This window comes from Numida meleagris, chromosome 1 (assembly GCF_002078875.1).
Source record: "Numida meleagris isolate 19003 breed g44 Domestic line chromosome 1, NumMel1.0, whole genome shotgun sequence".
In the NCBI taxonomy this organism is placed as follows: Eukaryota; Metazoa; Chordata; class Aves; order Galliformes; family Numididae; genus Numida; species Numida meleagris.
The window spans coordinates 173,202,975-173,222,414 of NC_034409.1; the positions used below are offsets into that span (position 1 = coordinate 173,202,975).

Sequence of the window (19,440 nt, forward strand, 5' to 3'; positions counted from 1 at the left end):
GGGGGGGGAGCGAGGGCGGGCGGAGGAGGAGGAGGAAGAAGAGAAGGAGGAGGAGGCGGCGATGAGAGCTGAGGTTGCGGGAGGCGACAGCCGCTGAACGGCCCCGCCGAGCCCCGGAGCCGCAGGGCCGTCCCCACCGGAGCCTGTTGCATGCGGCAGCCCGCCTAGGGGGGGCCCGAGCCCGGCGTCCTCCCCCGGGCCTCGCCGGCCCCTGGGCAGCGAGTCGGGCCGGCAGCGCGGCGCTTAATGAGGAGGTGACGGCCGCCCCATTATCCGTGAATCACCCCGTCGTTATTCGCCGGGAAGGAAGAGCGCGAGGGGGAAAAAGCCGCGCGCAGCCCATGTCGCGGCGCAGTGCTGCCCGCCCCGCCTGGCACCGCCGCTGACGGAGCCGCCGCCCCCGGCACAGCCCCGCGGCCCGGAGCTCCGCAGGGCCCCGCCGCCCCCCGCCGGCCTCGGGCCGGGGATCTCCGTTCGGTGCTTCTCGTTCTGCTTTCAAAGTTGGTGTTAAAGCGTCGGAGGGGTATCAAGATGTCCAGCAGCGTTCCGGCTGATATGGTGAGTGCTGCGCTCCTTCCTTCGTGCCATTGTCGCGGAATAGCGTTTATTGAGGCCCCTTTTGGCGGAGAACGTGGAAAGAAGAGGGGCGTGGGAAGGCGAGAAAGAAATCCCGGTTGCCCACTGAAGGGCCCAGCGGTTCCCGGCCGTACCCGCGGCGCCGGGCTCGGAGCGGGGCTCAGCAGGCGGTGGGGCCCCGCTTTGGGGAACAGAAAGGCGAAGCCGAGCCCGCAGGGTTCCTGCCTCTGCCCGTTGCGCTTTTTCCTCCTAAACCTGTTCGCGTTTCGTCTCAGCCGCCTGCTTCGCGCAAACTTCGCTAGTTCCTTACCGACGCTGCCTTCTAACGCTGGTGTGAAGTTAATCCCCCTTACCTGATGCCAGGTCAGGAGCGAAAGAGAAATTCCCGTGCGCTGTTTGCCCAGGGAGAGCGTTTGTGCACCCGCTGCAGCCTGGACGTTTCTCAAGGGCACTCCTGGTGCTCCCGATGGCGGACTGCCGCCAGCCTGCGCGGTGCCCTGATGGAGGGATGGCAGAGCCCTGCCAGGTAGCCCCCGTTCAGAGGGCTCTGCTGGTGGTGTGCTCGCGTTTCATAAAATTATTAAGGCTAGAAAAGACCACTGAGATCATCTAGTTCAGCCGTCATTTCTGTACATCGCTCAGTTGAGGGGGAATGTAATGTCATGGCTGTGACTGGCCAGCTTGCTCCTCATTCTTGCAGCAGAATATTTTCACTTATCCCCATGTGATGGTTCACATTTAAAGGCACTTTGTCTAAAAGCAGCAAGCTCGTCTGTGAAATTCTGTTCTGTGAGCATAACCTGCCGTGGTGGTAATAGGAAAACGGAGCCTTGTTTCAGCCATACAACTCGTAGTGCATATGTAGGATAAATAGGCATTATCTAGTTGATAAACAGGCATTATCTAGTTGCTTCATGTCATTGTTTCCTTTGCAGCTTTTCTACTGCAGCCCAAAGGAGTGAATTTTGTCAAGAGAGCAGGAACAGTGCGATACAGAGAGTGATCAACCACAGTTCTAAGCTTCCCTGGCCCCTCCCTCCCCAAGCACTAAAAATATATTTTGCCTTTTGGGAAGAAATAGTGCTGAGGAAAGTGCTGCCTCTGAGTTTCAATCCTCTCAGCTGTTTATTTTCCTGCATCCCTTGTTAGGGGCTCTCTGGCCATGCTCTGAGCCCACTCCTACATGTCAGCTTGTCATGGCCCTGCAGCAGCCCTTGCCCAGCTTGGATCTGGGTGCCCACATCTCGGAGCTGCTAGAGAAGCCCTTGGCTGTGGCATGGAGTGCTGCTGTCCTCTCAGCCCGGGCTGAGTGTGTGGCACTCCCCTGTCCTGGGGGCTGGGATGCACCTGTCATATGCAAGGACTCCATTTTATAACGATACACACATCTTAAGAGGAGAAAGAATAGTTTGCTTCTATTAAAACTGTTTCTTCCTGTCATTATGATGTAATGAGGATAGCGATGTGTAGGCCTGGAGATGCTCTGTTTCTTCAGGTCAGGAAGAAGCTTGTTATCCGTAGCGATGTTTAAATATTGAGTCATTACAAAGACATTTGATTGAAGATGTCACTAGTGTCAGTATAACTTAACCAAGTGAACAGGCATATTCTGGTCTTTCTTACGATTGTTCTGTTCAGTTGCTGCAATTTTAGCTGCAGTTTCTCTCATCAAGTTCAAAGTGTGCTGTAGAAATTAAGATGACTAAACGCGGTCAGTAACTTAAAGCATAATTTGTAGAAAGAGCACTTGAAAACTCATTTTCAGTCTTTTTTTTTATCACTGTCCATATTTCAAAGGAGCTTGTTCAGGAGGGAAAATGGTATTATTACTTGATTGCTTTTTCAAGAGGAGCACTTGCAGGCTGTCACCTTGTTTATGTATGTTTTTATTTACTTGTATGATTTTGCAGTTTGCATTTCTCTTTATCCACCCACTCTGTAATATGCGTTTAAAAAAAAAAAATCCCATTCTTCTGTAGGAGTTGGCATCATTGTGGTGAGGTGTTGTATTAGGAAGGCTCTGTCACGTTTACTAAATCTGCTATGAATTACTTAAGTATTATAATAATTATGTTTCAAAGTATCAGGTACATGAACTAACCCTCTCATAATAATAATAAAACTATTATAATTGATGCTTCTTAAAATGTGGTCTTCCTGTCCTACCTTTGAAATGCCGAGGATCTGCTGGACATAAATTCCTAGTAAATGGTCAGACCTTCAGTAAGCTTTGTGCTCATGTGTAGACATGGTTTGTTCCAGCCTTCTTTTCTCTGATGCTTGGTTGACTTCTTTCCAGATCTACTGCAGATTTTACCAGCTAACCATTTCAGCAACACTTCTTAAATAATTAACATAGTACTTTATCATTTGCATTCCACTAATAAACTGGATGGTGACACACCACATTCCGGGCATCCTAAGTTTGTGCTGCATTATTCCTTAGGAATACGCTCTATTTAAAGGCTAAAACTCCACTCCTGGAATGAAACCTGCTGCTATTGGCCTCCATACTTGTGTAGTTTCATTAACTTAATGAGGACTAGACATGTACGGAGTAGTCCTTGAAAACCATACTGCATTTCTAGAGTCTAATCTCCAGCCCCTCCCCCCCCCCCCAATAATTACTGGTGATTGTGGTAGCAACAGGGCATCTTTCGAATGTGTTGAATAATTTCATCAGATAACCTATTGCCATTTGGTAGCAGCTACAGTTCAAGGGACTGACAGTGGAGCTGCTTCCAAGTTGTATTTTCTTTCCTACTAGTGAAACCTTACGAGGTGCTTTATGGACTTGAAGCTAATGACACTACTTTTTTTTAAAGTTGCCAAAAAGAAAATGGCTTGCTATTTAAAATCTGTAGCCAGCTATATCAAAACAAGCTATTAAAAATAAAATAAAACTCAACAAATGACAACACATGCAAAACCAACAACAACTAGGCTCAGTCCAAAAGTTCTTACTCAGTTGAGTATCTATTTCTTAGGAGTTATCAGAAGAGTTTGAGAAGCTGAGTCTCATTTTTATGTTCCTGCGATACTTCTCCCTACATATGTAATTCTTCAGGGGCTTTGGAACGTTGCAAAAAGGGGTCTGTATGATTGAAAAGCATTGTGCTGTCTGCTGCTTCCTTCATTGGTGCATTTTATTTAGGTACAAAAAGGCTCTGCCAGCTTTTTCTTCCTGGGCAGTTCTTTGTGTGCCCTCTCGGATATCAAATTCCAAATTCTTTTTGGATTTGAGTGGTAATCAAGAGTAATGCGTTTGGCTCATGGTGAGGGGTTTTTTTTTTTCTTTGGTGTGGCATTAGATAAATCCTCAAGAGTTTATAGACTTGAGTGTTCTCAATTTTATTATGTGTACCTACTGAATCTGTATGCTGAACTTCAGAGATGTAGGTGGCGCATGGGAGATTATAATAACAAAAGAATGTTTGGTGTTAGGCATTTGCAGACGTGCAAGAAAATGGGGTTCATGATCTGAAATCCTTATGTACGTGGACAGTGTTAGAAGAGGGCAGTAAGTGGAGGAAGGCTGTGCGCATGCATGTTCTTTAGGAGGTTTAGTGCAGAATGGTGATGAATAGCTTAGTGTATAGTATATAGAACGTCCATAATCCATTTCAGTGATGGCTACGAGGAAAAGGATGGGTATGTATGCATGTGATCCCGCAGCACTAGGAGCATCTTGGCATCCTTGAATAAGGTTCAGGCAGGAGAGGCTTAAAGGGGCACCTGGTTGAGTGTCAACTGGATTTTCATGTCCTTCAACCAGTCTAGACAGTTCTTCAAGAGTGGTATCGTTATAATACGCTTGGAACATGGAACATGCTTTGCACACTCATGGCATTGTGATGGATTGGAACAAAATGTAAGAAAGAAGTCATGCATCTCAGTTCTGTTGGAACTGCTTTTCCCTCAGCAGATGCATTTTCTTTGCTTTGAGAATTGCCGAGCTTGAAGAAACTCCTTACTGACTCCGTGTGCAGTGAGCCAGCCTTGGTGGCATACTGCAGGGTTTGTTGTAACAAGATGCACCTCCTATGTTACCTGCAGTAGCAGCCAGGGATACACTTGCCAGAGCTGATGCTGAATCTGTACTAGGAGTATCTTTGCAAAGGATTTATGTTCTTTCCATTCTCCCCTTCCCTTCCTTTTGTTCCACAGATTGGAGAAAGTCTTACCTATGGATCTAACAACAGCATAAAAATCACTTTAGTAGTGACCGATGTTTGTATATAGGACGCTAACGGAAACTCCATGGCATTCTAATGTATTCAGCGTACTCCAAAACAGTGACTGTATGTCCTTCATTTATTCAGGGAGGGGCACCTGTAACTTGTGGATGGGACCGTGAGTGTTGTTTGTGATGGGGCTTGGTGCAGCACAGAAAGTGTAGGCTGGTTGTGCAGACCGCTCCTTCTTGCCCACTCTTTGCCCGTGTTGTCCTTAGTACCTGACTTTTTTCACTCCAGTTTTGTTCTCTAACTCCATGAAACAGGAGAGGGAATGGGTACTGAAGGACATTCAGCTCCTCCCCTGTTGGGAGTGCAGGGCTGCCAGCAGTGGCTGCTGGCAGGGTCCAGCAGGACGGAAAGAAAAAAACCAAATGCTGAGTATCTGACTGACTGTAGCAGAATGATCGCCTCTACAGCAGAGACATTGAATTGCGCACATTAAAAACAAATTGCCAGACTTATCTGAGGAATACAGACAGAACAGTCAGGACCAGATGGGGACAAGTGGTGGCTCTGCGGAATTGGTACCAACTTCAGGTGCCTCAGTGCTTGTGCTGCTGTTTGTGTGGATCTAAACGTAACTTCTCCCTATCAGCATTTTATTTTATATTGTTCCAGGCCCACGTCTCTCTTCCTTGATTTGGCCTGAGGCTGTATCAGGAGGTAGCCTGCCTGAAAACAGCCCATACAGCAGACTGGGTAGGAGAAGCTTTATGAGAGTGTCAACAAAGTGACGAAGGATGAACTTTTTTTTTAATGTGGGATTCTTTCTTAGGACGACTTCCATGAGTGTTGAAATCCATGGTCTCCATGGTCACAGTATATGCAGTCAGAGTTTTATGCTTCTGGTCGGTCACTGTTTTTTCTGAGCAAAAGCCAGAATGTAAACTTTTGATGTCCCCTATGTGCTTATGCAACAGGGAAAAGAACGGAGAGCTCAGTTCTGACTCAGCCTCTGAGTGCTACTCTACTTTGCAGGAGTCCAGAAATATCTGGAATGTGACTAATCATTCTTGTGGTTTTATGTAAAAGAGATAGTATGGCTTATTTTCAGTCTTTGCTTTGTGTAGGTCTGGATCCTCTGATTTGGTTATTTCTCATTCCAAGTACAGTGAAAGGCGGAGCTGCTGATCAGTGCTCTTTTCAGTATTGTCTGTTTGCAATTAACTGAGCCTGCTAAAGTAGCGAGCCTTCTCTGCCACAATTTTGCATGCATAAACTTCAGCTCACCGATTATTAAAGGGCTCTGACTGAGTGCAGTGCTTTCATTTTAGAAGCCACTGGAAATGAGCAGAATGTCAATGAGGAATTGTCATGTCGCTGTTCTCATGTCAAATCTAAACTTCAAGACCCCAACTCTTCATTGGTTTTAGCCTCGTTCAAAGATCTGGCTTTAGAAGTTCAATTCTTGTTTAAAAATTACCCTATAAACTCAGCTAGAAGGACAGCCTTTAATGTTTGACAGCTTCTGTTACCTATACTTTGCAGAACATCTTGAAAAACGATCCATTCGTTGCTTTATTGCATATACATCCAGACAAATACAAATTGACAGATGGAAGGAAACACTAATGGAAGAAAAGAATAAAGAATCAATAGCCTGCAACAATGATAAATAAATAAATGGAGACATCAGTTGAGATTCTGCAGATAGCTTTATGCATTTCAGTACGATAGTTTTTGTATCTGAAAGGAAATATGTGGGAGGTGGGGAAAAAGTTGCTAAATGGGCTTTCTGAAAATGTACGGGAGGTCTTTTTATTTTTGAGAGCAATGTTTAAAGAAGAGTTTAAGACCTTCTGACTTGTGGGTCTGCTGGGCCTCAGCAATAGCGTTTTGTGGAAACACATGCTGTTGCATGCAAGCATCGCTGCGTATTTGTGGAAATGCAGTGTATTTTGCAGCACTAGCTGTGATTGTGTAGCTCCTCCGCAGAGGCTACATGAGTTGCTGCTGGTAAACCATCCGCAGTTTGCATTGAGACTCTGCACATATGTTGAAATCCGACTTAAAACTGTAGTGCATATTTTCCACAACTAGAAACTCTGTAAAATGGGGATTTGGCTGACTGCAGAATTGTGACATTACTGTCAGTGTTTTGTAACTTTTTTTCTACTTTCTGGTAAAGAAATCTGAAAATAGCTTGCCAGTGGCAGGATCACGCTTGTGTGGGTTTATGTGTTTTTGTTAGTTTGCTGGTTTAACTTAAATTTTTGTGTGTGATTCAGTTTAGAATTAAATGGAAACATTGTGGCAGAGTTCAGCTGAGATTTTATTCCATAATAGTGTTGTTATGGAGACCGAAACAAGCAGGAAACTCCTTGAGTTTTCTGTATCCCATACAAATCAGCAGAGCAAAAACATACATTTCTGTTTTCGGTTTGGTAGAGTTCTACCACCAAAAAAGGAAAATTGTTACCTTAGTGGGATGTGGGTACTGAACTGCACAGGGATGCGATCTGCAAGTGCCGGTGTTGGTGGCTTCCTGCTGTGATGGTTCCAGTTTCTCTTGATGACTGGCACACATTGCTGTTTAGGCCAGTCTCATTTTTGTCAATGACTCTGACTACTGCTGAGAAACAAAAGTGGTCTTATCCTGGAGCATGCTGTAGTTGAGGATCTGGACTTTAATCTGCAGAACTTCTGTCAGTTCCTTTAAAAACAAGCATAAATACTTGTTTACGGTTCATAAAGTGGGGTCCTGAGCTCTTGTGGAAGCTTTTCCATGATCTTCATAATGCAATATTAATTGTTTGGTACCAATTTCAAAATAAACACAAGGAAATTGATTTTTTTTTTTTCTTTCGCAGATTGAAAAGAATAAAGCGTTTAATCTCAAAAAATAATCATACTTCAAAGTCTTGTATTGTAGCATTGGTTGGTATCTCTGCAGTGGGGTTATGATACAGTAATATTTTGTGGTCTGGCAGAGACCCACATCACCATAATCTGTTTCTGATACTTAGCATACACCCCAGATAGCAATACTTAGTCTATCTCTGGAATCTTACAAGTTTTTAATATAGGGAAATAAGAGAATAGTGATAAAATAGAGAAGTTTAGTGTTAATCAAAAGTCTTTCTTATCTGGGGCTATGAATTTAAGATTGCCTCTTTAATGGTAGATTAGTGTCAGCATGCATGGGAATATCTGTGGCGTATGCTAGTAAGCCTCAGGAAAGATATTTTAAACTATATTACCATAACATAAGTATTCTAAAAGAGCTCCTTTTTCAGTATTTCTTTTGAGAATATACTGTCAAACATTCTTTGGACATGGTTATCTCTAATATACTGCAAGTGGCTGACTGAAAGCGTGTGTATGTTTTTTTAAAGCATGAAATATCTAGTTACAAGGTTTTCCATTTGTTTTTAAAGAATTCTTATGGGCAGTAACACAAACATCAGAATTAGGTTAATTCTTGGAGTGGTGTTCTATGGTTATAGATGATGTACAGCACGTTGCTCAGGGCATGCCAAATCTGAATATGTCTGCCATTTTGGCTGTGAATGAATATACTTTTAATCAGTGCAAACAAGTTGGGTATAACTCTTGTGGGATGTGAAAATGAAAGCTTAGCTCATTTTTCAATCTGGGTTATTGATCTGCAGTGGAAATAGATATTACTGGACTTGCATCTTTGAGTGGTTTATACTTATATAGCTGTTTTTGGCAATAAACTTGAAACTTTCAGAAAGCTTTATTAAAAGATCTGAAGTAAAGAAGGGGAGAAAAAAATGCCCCATTTGCTGGTTCAATGTGATTCGGTAACAATGAAATTAACATAAAAATCACACGCAGTTATTAGCTTCTGAAAGCTGTATTACAGCACATAAGTGATGATGAGGGTGCAGTGTGTTACTGTATGTTTCTGAGAAAAATTAAATAAGCTGTTATCCCAACGGAATGGTGATCTTCCTGGTATGAAGGCTTCCCAAGTTCCTATTTGCTTCCATGTTGGACTGCTCTGTCCCGTACCAGGTAGGGCTGGCAGTCGTGCGGCATCACTTGTGTGCCAGGGCTGCCCACCTGGGTTGTGCTGCCAACAAACCTGGTGAGCGTGGCGGGAACGGAGGATCAGTGGGATGGTCCTTCTTGTGAACAGCTGTGGAGGTGCACTGCTTTCCCTGGTACACGAATGACACAGTGGTATTGCTTTGAAGCATTCTAGTTTGTAAGCGTGGGGCTCCTGACTAGACAAGGTGGGGTTTGCCAGACATGGTATGTTAGGCCGTAAAAATGTATACTGGTTGACTCAAACATTCAAAGGTTTTGTACCAAAGTATGCTGTAATATCTGTTCTTTGTGCTGCCAATTTCTAAGAAGGGCTATTTTGAAGATCAACTTTATACTTAAAGATGTTAAGTATTTTTATGTGAGTTTCAGCAAGTTCATTTCAATGTAAAATACTGAGGAAGGGAAACATTTTTCCAAAACAAACTAGTGAGTATTTCTAGCTGTCTAGACACTAAGAGCAAAGCTTTCAGATGCAATATGTCAGATCCTGGCACCAAGAGAACAGCTTGTTACTGAGAAATTTGACTTAGTCTTAAGGATTTCATTTTCTAATGGCAAAATGACTAGGAGTTCTTATTAAACAAACTGTAACAGTATTTGATTTCTGTCTGCTTAATTGCTTCTGGCCAGTATAGTTTCATAAGTATTGGGTTTTTGTACAAATCTGGAAATGAGGATTTTTTGGATTGGCTTCTAATTACGTAGGGTTGAAATTATTTGGTTGTTTAAAATGTCCATTGTAGTGGATAGAATACCAGGTAAACTGTAAGTGTGGTTGGATGAGGGCCCATGAGAAGGTGGCAAAGGGTATTTGCTGACTTGTTTTAGCTTGCGGATTGTTGGCTGAATTGTTTCTCTTCTTGTGAAGGAGGGTATCCCATGATATCAACTTCAGAAGCCTCAACAGAAGACTTGAAGCATGCACTTCTGCACTGAACTCTCACTGCTCACCTCAGCAAGGGTACTGGGGCTTCCTCATGCATTCTGCTTCTGATGGGTGTGAAGATGGGCACTGTGTGCCCATTTCTTCAGGCAGGGAAATCCCCAAGGAAGACTGTAGTGTGGGTGCAGAACACTTCATAGAATCACCAAGGCTGCGAAAGACCTCCAGGACTGTCCAAGGTGGACAGTCCAGCTGTCTACCTGTCACCAATATTTCCCACTAAACCATGTCCCTCAGTACAACATCTAAATGTTTCCAGGATACCTCCAGAGATGGTGACTCCACCACCTCCCTGGGCAGCCCGTACTGGTGCCTGACCACGCTTTCAGGGAGGAAATTTTTTCTAACATCCAGCCTGAATCTTCCCTGGTGCAAGTTGAGGCCATTCCCTCTCATCCTATCACCATTACCAGGGAGAAGAGGCCAACCCACACCTCTCCCCAGCCTCCTTTCAGGCAGTTGTAGGGAGCAATAAGGTGTCTCCTGAGCCTTCTCTTCTCCTCATGCTGGGCTTTGTGCTGCTGTACATACTTAGTGCAGGAGGTAAGCAGGACTCAGATCTCAATGATGAGCATGAAATTTTTGGTGAGGTTGGGGTTGTCCCAAGGTAAGAGCCGTGGTCGCATCTTTCCCTCTATTGGCTATAAAGGGTGTAAAATCTCTCTATAGAGGCTGGCGCTTCTAAGCTGACATTGTCTTTTTTCAATATCCATCTGTGTTTTAAGCAAATAACAGTGGCAAAGCATACATAATGAACTATGTATGGTGCATCTACTAGGGTGCTATTTATAGCATGCATGGAAAACTGACATCGAGAAAACTGTTAGACTAGTAAAATAAAATACAGAAACATTCAGAAATAAAAGGGTCAAGATAGTGAGAGCAGTGTGGTGTTGCTTAGCTGCCCACTGGCTGTTAAACCACCATGTTTAACTATTTTTTATCCTGTTGCATCAACTCTGTTCTTGTTACATCTCTTATCCAGAAGCACATGTTTTTCTCCGTCACGACGTGCCTTCTGTGCTCAGCACCTACTCGTTATTCAAGGACTGGATCCGTCCTCACCTTTCTGAACTGCTCAAACATCGTTTAGAAGAGAAGTCTTAATTCACCGTGAGTCTTCCTGTGATACCAGTCTCTTCAGCAAGTACTTCAGAAAACTCCATTCATTTCTGAAATATCAGTTTAAACCTGAAGTGATCTTAAGAGAACAAATCCACAGCAGTTTCCTGTGTTCAAGGACATGGGGATTTAGTTTTATGCTTAAGTTATCTCCCTTGAATTCTCATAACTTCTTTTAGAAAATGAACTGTAGGAAAGGTAACTAGCCTTATCCAAGGGGAAGGGAGTGATTATCAGTCAGTGCCTTTATCTGGAGACGTGCTGGTTGGTGCTTGCTTTTTTTTTTTTTCTTTAGCTGGGTTTGAAATTTGCCAAAGTGAACAGTTAAGAGTGCTGAGTAATACCAGGTAAGGTGGAGTGAAGGTAAATAGTTTCCTGCCTTTATAGTTGGTTCTGTTGCTGATTTTGATGCCTTAAAAAAGCCCTACGTTATGTGTTTTACTTATAATGAACATGTGGTTAGGAGATATTTTGTTTCTCTCTGTTATCTTCTGCCAAAAAGGAGAAACTTCTTGTTTTATCTTCTTGTTCTCCGAATATAGACAAGAAGCCCAGAGGGAAAGAAATTACTGGGGAGATCATTTAGGTTTTTGGCCTCTTCTGCCTCCAATACTATAGTTTCAAAGTTTTTATCATTTACTAAGTGCTGTTCTGCAGGAGATGGAAGAGACAGATAATACCTGAATAAACCCAGCATTTTCTGCAGTCTTTTTGTATCAAATAATAGTTCTTCTTGTAAAATCAGATTACAGCATGTTCCAAAAAATGTGGTACAGTTTTCAGGAAGAACCGTATCTATTTGTTGTGGTGGTTTGAAATTTCATACGCGAAAGAAATGTATCTGGAATCTTAAAATATAGCAGCACTGTATTTTTGTTCTGTCTGACTTTTGGGTGAAGGCAGCAGTTGTTTTGCCATGCTCTACTGGGAGCTGTATTGGCCAACCCTAGAGCGTCCCTGGGGCTGCTGGGAGAGGGAGGAGGAAGTCTTTTGAGTCGTTTCAAAATAGTTCTGGCTGGGTTTCTGGAAAAGATGGCGCTTGTTTTTTATTGTAGGCACTTTGAACTGCTGTAGTAGCTTGTTAGGAGTGTGATGGTAGCAGCTGAAAGGAGCACAGGGGGAAGGCAAATCATGGTTACACAACCATGTAGCGACGAGCGTACAGGCAGTGCACATAGTGGTGTCAGAGCCTTTGGGCTTATTTATGAGCAGTAATTTGCCATACAAGTGTGCGGGGAGCAGCAAACTGTCAAGGAGTTAGCATTATTTTTCTCTTACCGTGCATAGGTTTGTACTCTTAACTAATTAAATTCTATTATGTGAAGTTGTTAATGTATGTAGGATGTGCTAGATGGTAAGTTTTCTCATGGCCATCCTTACCCCTTGCTCTGCATGCCAAACGCAAACATACCCAAACCGATCCCTTAGTTATTATTTGTATGTTTGGTGTTGGTCCTGAATAGAATCATAGAATCAGCTAGGTTGGAAAAGACCTACAAGATCATCCAGTCCAACCATCCACCTACCACCAATAACCCCACTAAACCATGTCTCTCAACACTATATCTAAATGTTTCTTGAACACCTCCAGGGACGGTGACTCCACCACCTCCCTGGGCAGCCCATTCCAGCACCTGACCACTCTTTCAGGAAAGTAGTATTTCCTAATGTCCAGCCTGAATCTCCCCTGGCACAACTTGAGGCCATTCCCCCTCATCCTGTCACTAGTTACATGAGAGAAGAGGCCGACCCCCAGCTCACTACAACCTCCCTTCAGGTATTTATAGAGAGCAGTAAGGTCCCCCCTGAGCCTCCTCTTCTCCAGACTGAACAATCCCAGCTCCCTCAGCCACTCCTCGTAAGGCCTGTGAGGTAGAACAGAGGTAGAAAAGCAATGTGCATTACTCTGGGTGGAAAAATGAGACGTGTGTATACGTGATATCACACCTTTTGGCAAAGGTGAATCTTGCATTACCAAATCCAGTTCTAAAGCTGGAAAGTTCCCAAGACTCGATTGAGTTGCCTCAACGTGGCTTTTAGTGCCATTTAGCATGTGCTGATGGCCCGGGGTGTCTGCGTGGCAGGCTGCTCCCACGAGTGATATCGATGCACTTCTGGAGGAGCAGCTGCAGTGCATAGGGGGGATATTTCCCAAGACGTGAAGACAGCACCAGAGGTCTGTGTTTGGGTAATTTGTTTGAGCTGTTGGGGCTGTGTAAAGTCCCATTTGCAGTATTTTCATTTTGTCTGTTTGGTATGCTGCCTTTTCTAAGCTTAAATTTATTAAGCTGTGCTTCAAAATCATTACATGTTTTCACTTACAGTAAATCACAGTTCTACACAGTGTCATTATTTCCTACAGAAAACTTCAGCATCTATGTTTGTGAATAGTGCAGCAGAAAGGAAGTTTTCCTGTATTCAGCCTACATTTCCTTCCTTTTTGGGTAGAAGAATTTCTCCTAATTACAACTCCATGGAAACTTGGGTAACTGCAGGTGTGTGCTGCGCCTGTCATGGCCAAGTCGGTACTGTGTGATGGCAGATGTATGGCCAGGTGAGATCCTGTTGGAGCTGTCACGTACAACCTGTTCAGAAAAAAAAAAGTGGAAGCTGAGTTAAGTTAATACAGTGAATTTAAAAGTAATTGAAGTTATCCAGTGAGAACTTGCGCACAACCAGATCAGTTTAGAAAGTCATCTGAAGTCCTTGAAAATGCTTTCCCCCGTCAGCTTTGTAATTTGTGGCATAAAATTGGACTTGAATGGGCTATGCTAAATAACACAAGCAGAAGTGCAATGTATTTCTGGTGCATAAGTGTGTAATCGCACACGTGTAGCAGGAGAGAAAAATACTGCCCATAGAAATATGTTTTTTAAAGCTGCTGAAGTTTTTTTAATGGAATCTCGCAAAGAAATTCAAATTGTTTTTGTGATGCTAGGTTACAAGAAAGAAGCGTACTCTTTGGAGCTTGGCAGGTCTCTCTTGACGTTTGGCCTGAAACGTTTGCAGGATACTTCATATTCTCGGAGCAGAAACAAATGAGCAGGCTGAGAATTTATGCGAACATAATTAAATAACGAAGATGCTTTGGCATTAAATAACAAGCTTCCTTGTATTCATACTTATCGCTTCCCTGGCAAGATTTCTATCATACACTAGAGTAAATATCATTCCTCTTAGTTGAGAAATGTTTTTCTGTTTTGGAGTGCAGTTTCTGATGGCTGACTTACAGCACAAAGCCTTCATCCAACTGTATTTCATGTTTCTGCTTTAGTCTTGGCCCTGTTTAATTTTTTGAGATGTTTTACTTTGTTTTTTTCTTATGGTAGAAACCTAGTGATCGTACATAAAGTCTTTCCAGCATAAATTGTTATAAAAGAAGAAAGAATTGCCATGCCATTTCATGATTCTCTTGAAATATAACATATTTTTCTCTGCATGCTTAAAGGCCATATCTTATTTGCAGCAGCGCTTCATGTTTGGAGGAATTTCATGTGGAGGAATATTTATATAGCACCTACCTTAACAGGCATCTATCTAAATATAGTTTCTGTCCATATGACAAGACTAATCTCTGTGTTTGGGCTTCTAGCAGACCTCTTTTGGATGGCTAGATTTCATTACTGAAAGATCAATCAAAAATTAGCAAATTACACTTGTGTCATGGTTTTGTGATTTTCAGTTATTGGTATTCCACATCATAACATCATGTAGTGGATATACCTGGTTCTCAGAAGAGAAGGACTACCACAGTCCCCACGGTACTTTTCTCCTCTGTTACCATTTCCAGCTGGAGGGAAAAGATAAAAGCTCTCAGTATAAAAACTTGCAGATCACGAGACCTCGTCCCTTTTTCCGCCGTCTCTCATCTTGGCAGCACCTCGCTCTCCAGCCGTCTTATCGTCGGTAGTAGAGTAAGGCCTACCTTGATTTTGGGACATTCTCTCTCTCTGTATTGGATTTATCAGCTTAAATTGTAATTATATTGTATTATAGTGTGTTGTTTTGCATTCCGATATCTTATTTAGTAAATTAGTTTGTTTCTGCTCAGATTGTTGCCGCTGTTCTTTGCTCTCAGGGCCATCTCCTTACCCTTTTCCCCTTTTCTCTTTTCCCGGGGCGTGGACCCGTGGATCCCCCGTCCCCTTTGTCACGGAACTGGGCCGAACGCCCGTAAACCGTTGACAACTTGCTATATTGGGAGCCCTGGAAATAATACTTGACTTCAAGAGTCAGAAAACTTTGTTATCATTTTTAAGTATAAAGTATTTGTAATATTCCTCTGAAAGGTTCAGCATGCAGTATGTGTGGGAAGCATTGCTGTACGTGCTTCCGTATGTCTAGAAGACCAAAGCAGAGGTGGCAGCCCACAGCTAGGTTCTTTCCTTCAACTCCATCCATTTTGTGCTGTGGTACATGGGCTGTTACACCTCTAATACGGCTTCTATTTGTGGATGAGTGTATCATGGTGGTTGAACGCAGGCAGTTTATTCCAAAGACTTCTATTGTTCAAACTAAGCTGAAAATGATCTGTGGGATAAAGCTGTGACCTAGTTCTGGATTTCCATGCTTTGGAAATTATTATTTTGCCAAACCCGTGCATGTGTATTTCTTTAATTCCTTTCCTCATCTTTGAAGATTGATTAATTACTTATTTTTAGGTCGATGGCTCACGTGTTCTGTGAATAGAATGGGCACGATATTCTATTCAATGTTAATTTTGAGGGTTTTATTTTTGAGAGAGGGGAATTTTTCACGCAGTGTGATGTTAGAAAAGGTCAGCCTGCCCAGCCCACGCTGGCTCTCAGCAAAGTACCCTGCACGCTTCTAGCATCAACACGCTGCATATACGAGGAAAATCCTCTGCCTAATCTGTAATGAGGGCTGTTTGGTTTTTATGAATTTAGTAAGGTTTTCTGCTTTTTTTTTTAGTGATGGTGGAGGCTTGTTACATAAGCAAATTTAATATTAAAATATATGAATACTACAGATGTTGAAAATTGGAATGGAGAGTTGCAGTTATGTTCTCTGTTTTGCTTTGCTTTTAACTTGGTGCAGGGGCTGGGCCACGGATACCAATAGCCTGGCCTTAGACTGGGTTCAATTTCTGTTTGTTTATTTATTTTGGTGGCATTAAGCACATTGGTAACAGTTTCAAGGACGGACAGGAGTTCATTTGCAAATTCACATAAAAATACTAATTCAAAATAATGTGAGAAGAAGGCTTTCTGTCAGCAGGGAATTCTTACAGACATCATCTAAGTTATAAGCTTTTTTCCTTAATTTCAATTGAGAAATTGAAAAGGTTTTATTTTAGAAATTCTGCTACATGCTTTCCTCAAATCACTGTGCTAGTTGTCTACCTCTGGCTGGTCAAACAGTGAAGCTGCTTGAGGCTGTGACAGCGGCTGGATTTGGGGCTGGGGTTCTGGAGCTGGCTGTGGTGCTGTGGAAGCCAACCCTGCTGTCAGCAGCTCCTGGCTTTTCCTATCCTGGATCCCTGGTGCTGCTGAGCAGTGTGAGAGGCTCCCCCAGGACGTGTCTTGCTCCAACGTGGCAGCTCAGCATCAGTACCTTAAGGAGGCTGTAGGTTGTCAGAAAATGTGAGTTTCCAAAGCGAAGGTCCTGTTGGATGTTGTGCCTGCGAGTGTGTTTGTTATAACTTCTGCAAGGTTTTTGTCTGTTTTCAAGTGTTGCTGTGTATTGTCATAAGTAGCTCTGAATAATTGTATAGTTATGATTCAGGTGATGGAAGATAGTGAGGACTTTTCAGCCACAGAATCGTTGGAGTTGGAGTGGACCTTTAAAGGCCATCTAGTCCAATTCCCCTGCAATGAACGGGGATGCCACAGCTAGATCAGGATGCTCAGAACCCCATCCTGCCTGACCTTGAACCTGACGAGGGACAGGGCATCCACCACCTCTCGGGGCAACCTATGCCAGTGCCTCACCACCCTTATTACAAAACAAAACCCTTATATCTAATCTAAATCTCCCCTGGTTTAGTTTGTAACTATTTCCCCTTGTCCTATCACAACCGACTCTGCTAAAGAGTCTGTCTCCTACTTTCTCACAGCCCCCCCCTTACATTCTGAGAGGCTGCTCTCAGGTCTCCCCGCAGCCTTCTCTTCTCCAGGCTGAACAGCCTCAGCTCTCTCAGCCTGTCCTCACAGGGAGGTGTTCCATCCCTTGGATCATTTTTGTGCCCCTCCTCTGGATGTGCTCCAACAGCTCCATGTCTCTCCTATACTCCACATCTGGATGCAGTACTCCAGGTGAGGCCTCACCAGCACAGAGCAGAGGGACGGGATCACTTCCCTCACTCTGCTGGCCACACACTGCTTTGGATGCAGCCCAGGATACTGCACAATTTGTTTTGTCACGTCAACGTATGAAATTGAAAACTTTTTGTCAGTATCTTGCAAGGCTTTGGAAAGTGTTGAAGAGGGCTCTGTTGCTGAGACAGATCCCTTTGCTCTTCCTAACAGCATGTGAGAAAGACATCTGTTTGATAAAGAAGTAGAAGAGAATTATAATTATTTGAAACAAACAAATCTCCTTCCCCCGAGTGCTGTGATGTGAAACAATGGTAATGGAATGAAACCCTTCTTTTCTCTGTAAAAACCGGGTGTGCTAGCATGGCACTACTAAATTTTTGTCTGAGATGTTATAAAAGTAGATTAAGATGTAATCTCTAGAAACATGATGTTTAGAGCAAACTTCAGTGTATATACCAAAGTGCTTGTTTAGCTTTGTTTAATTTGAGCAATTGTTTCATTAAAGTCTCTTTAATATTGTATCTGTTTAGTTAAAAAATCTATATTCAGAGAGTGAAGCAGATACCAATTTCATAACCTGTACCACCATCTGTTAAATGCACGAGGAGCTTATTTTTTTCTGGATGGGGTTTAGCCAGCTGTCCATTTTGCGCTGCTGCCTGGACGGAGGCACGCATTTAAGAATAACACAGTAGGCTTTCTGTCAGTTGACACAAAAGCTTTTTTTTCGAATCTGACTCCTTTAGCTTGTCTGACACTTCCCCAGATCTATTCTTGCTGAGGAGTGTATTTGAAATCTTTCCCTGTTGCACTCCTCTTCTCTAGTGTATGCTCTCATCTTCTCCCACTTAGACTGGAGCCTCCGCTCAGGACAAGACATGTGCTCTCAGCGAGCGTGCAGTGAGGCGTGCGGATGTATTTGCTAGCTGCAACCCAAAGCCCACCCTAATCCTATTGACATCTAACCCAAGCAGCATTTAGTTAATCTGTCTGGTATTCTTCTTACTTCGTCTGACCTGGTGAGATGATACAGCTTTTTGTGACTTCATCTTCCTTTAGATGAGTGTTTCAGGATGGTAATGGCACACTTGTGGATTTCACTGAAATTTTCCCTTTTTAGATGTTGTTTTTATGATAAATAACACAACCTCAAAATTGCTGTCAGGTTGTGCTGGCAGACTGTTGTATTGTGTTGCTATTATGTCTAATTGTAGTTTACATAAGGTCTACTTAAGGAAAAACTTGGTATTTACCAGAATCTGGGAAGATAATTGCTGCAGGTCAGTCAATCATTCTTTTTTGTTGTTCAGTCTGCAGCAAAATAAACTGTATTCAGGAAAAAAAAAAATCATAAATAGAAAATTGATTAAAATTAGAAACCAGTTCTTTGTTGACTACAATTTAGAGCTGGCTTTAAAATGTAATTTTAGAAATACGTCTTTCTGACTTCCACAGGAGTTTTGTTCATTTAAGCATTATTAAAGCAATTTAGAATAATTTCAGCTTAAACCTAGCAGAGATCAGGAAGCTACCCGAAGCAGTGCCCTGTATTTTCTGATTTGGCTTTCCATCAGATACCTTCTGGGCTGCTGCTGAGCATTCCTGCTTAGAATGGCAAATCTCCTTTTGTAGGCTCTCCACATTGGGTCAGTTTGAGACTGCTGGGCTGGCAAAGGATTTGGCTTCGCTTCACGTGGGAATCCGTCTGTTTATTCTTCCTCACAGAGTTAGCAAGAGGTGTCTGCGCCACTTAAAAGTGTGTATCCTCTGAATTCAGCATCGTGTGTGAGCACTCCAGCCTGTTCTCATCCTGTTCAGCTTTGTTTTCCAGCCATCTCCGACCAGCAGCACTCTGGTTCTCTGCAACTTGATGGATTGGTGTTTGACAGTGGCTCCAGAGTGTAGATAAACATGTGAAATGGGAACAAGAATTTGAAGCTATTGTATGGAAGACAGCTGTGATACTAATCAAGCTGTAGCATCAAAATACTCGAAATGCTTGCTCTTAGATTCGTATATCAGTTGGATAAACTGCACTTGAATTAATCACATCCAGCTTCAGCTGTTTGTATGTGGTGTGCTTTGGCTTGACTTTATTGCCCTAACTCACCATCGGTTTACTCAAGGAAGATCAAGGACCTCAAATCTATGCTTTTAAAATCTCCTTTGCCCCAGCTGCTATCTTCCAAGTGTCACCAGAAGCTTTGTAGCTAAAGCCTGGCTATATAATGTTATTTCAAGACAGTCCATTTCTGTGTTCCTGGCA

The 19,440-nt window shown here is 43.0% G+C and overlaps 1 protein-coding gene and 1 long non-coding RNA gene across 2 annotated transcripts in view; one reads left to right on the forward strand and one right to left on the reverse strand.

Moving 5' to 3' along the window:
• The window catches only part of LOC110388835, a 15,726-nt gene extending 5,538 nt beyond the window's left edge, over positions 1-10,188 (reverse strand). The window contains exon 1 of the long non-coding RNA XR_002432996.1: positions 930-10,188. This is a non-coding gene — a long non-coding RNA (uncharacterized LOC110388835). The remainder of the gene's footprint in view (positions 1-929) is intronic.
• Positions 7-19,440, forward strand: part of UBL3 (ubiquitin like 3) — a 54,449-nt gene continuing 35,015 nt past the window's right edge. Inside the window, exon 1 of the mRNA XM_021378511.1 lies at positions 7-558. Within this exon, the coding sequence (XP_021234186.1) occupies positions 532-558 (27 nt within the window). The 5' untranslated portion in view covers positions 7-531. The remainder of the gene's footprint in view (positions 559-19,440) is intronic.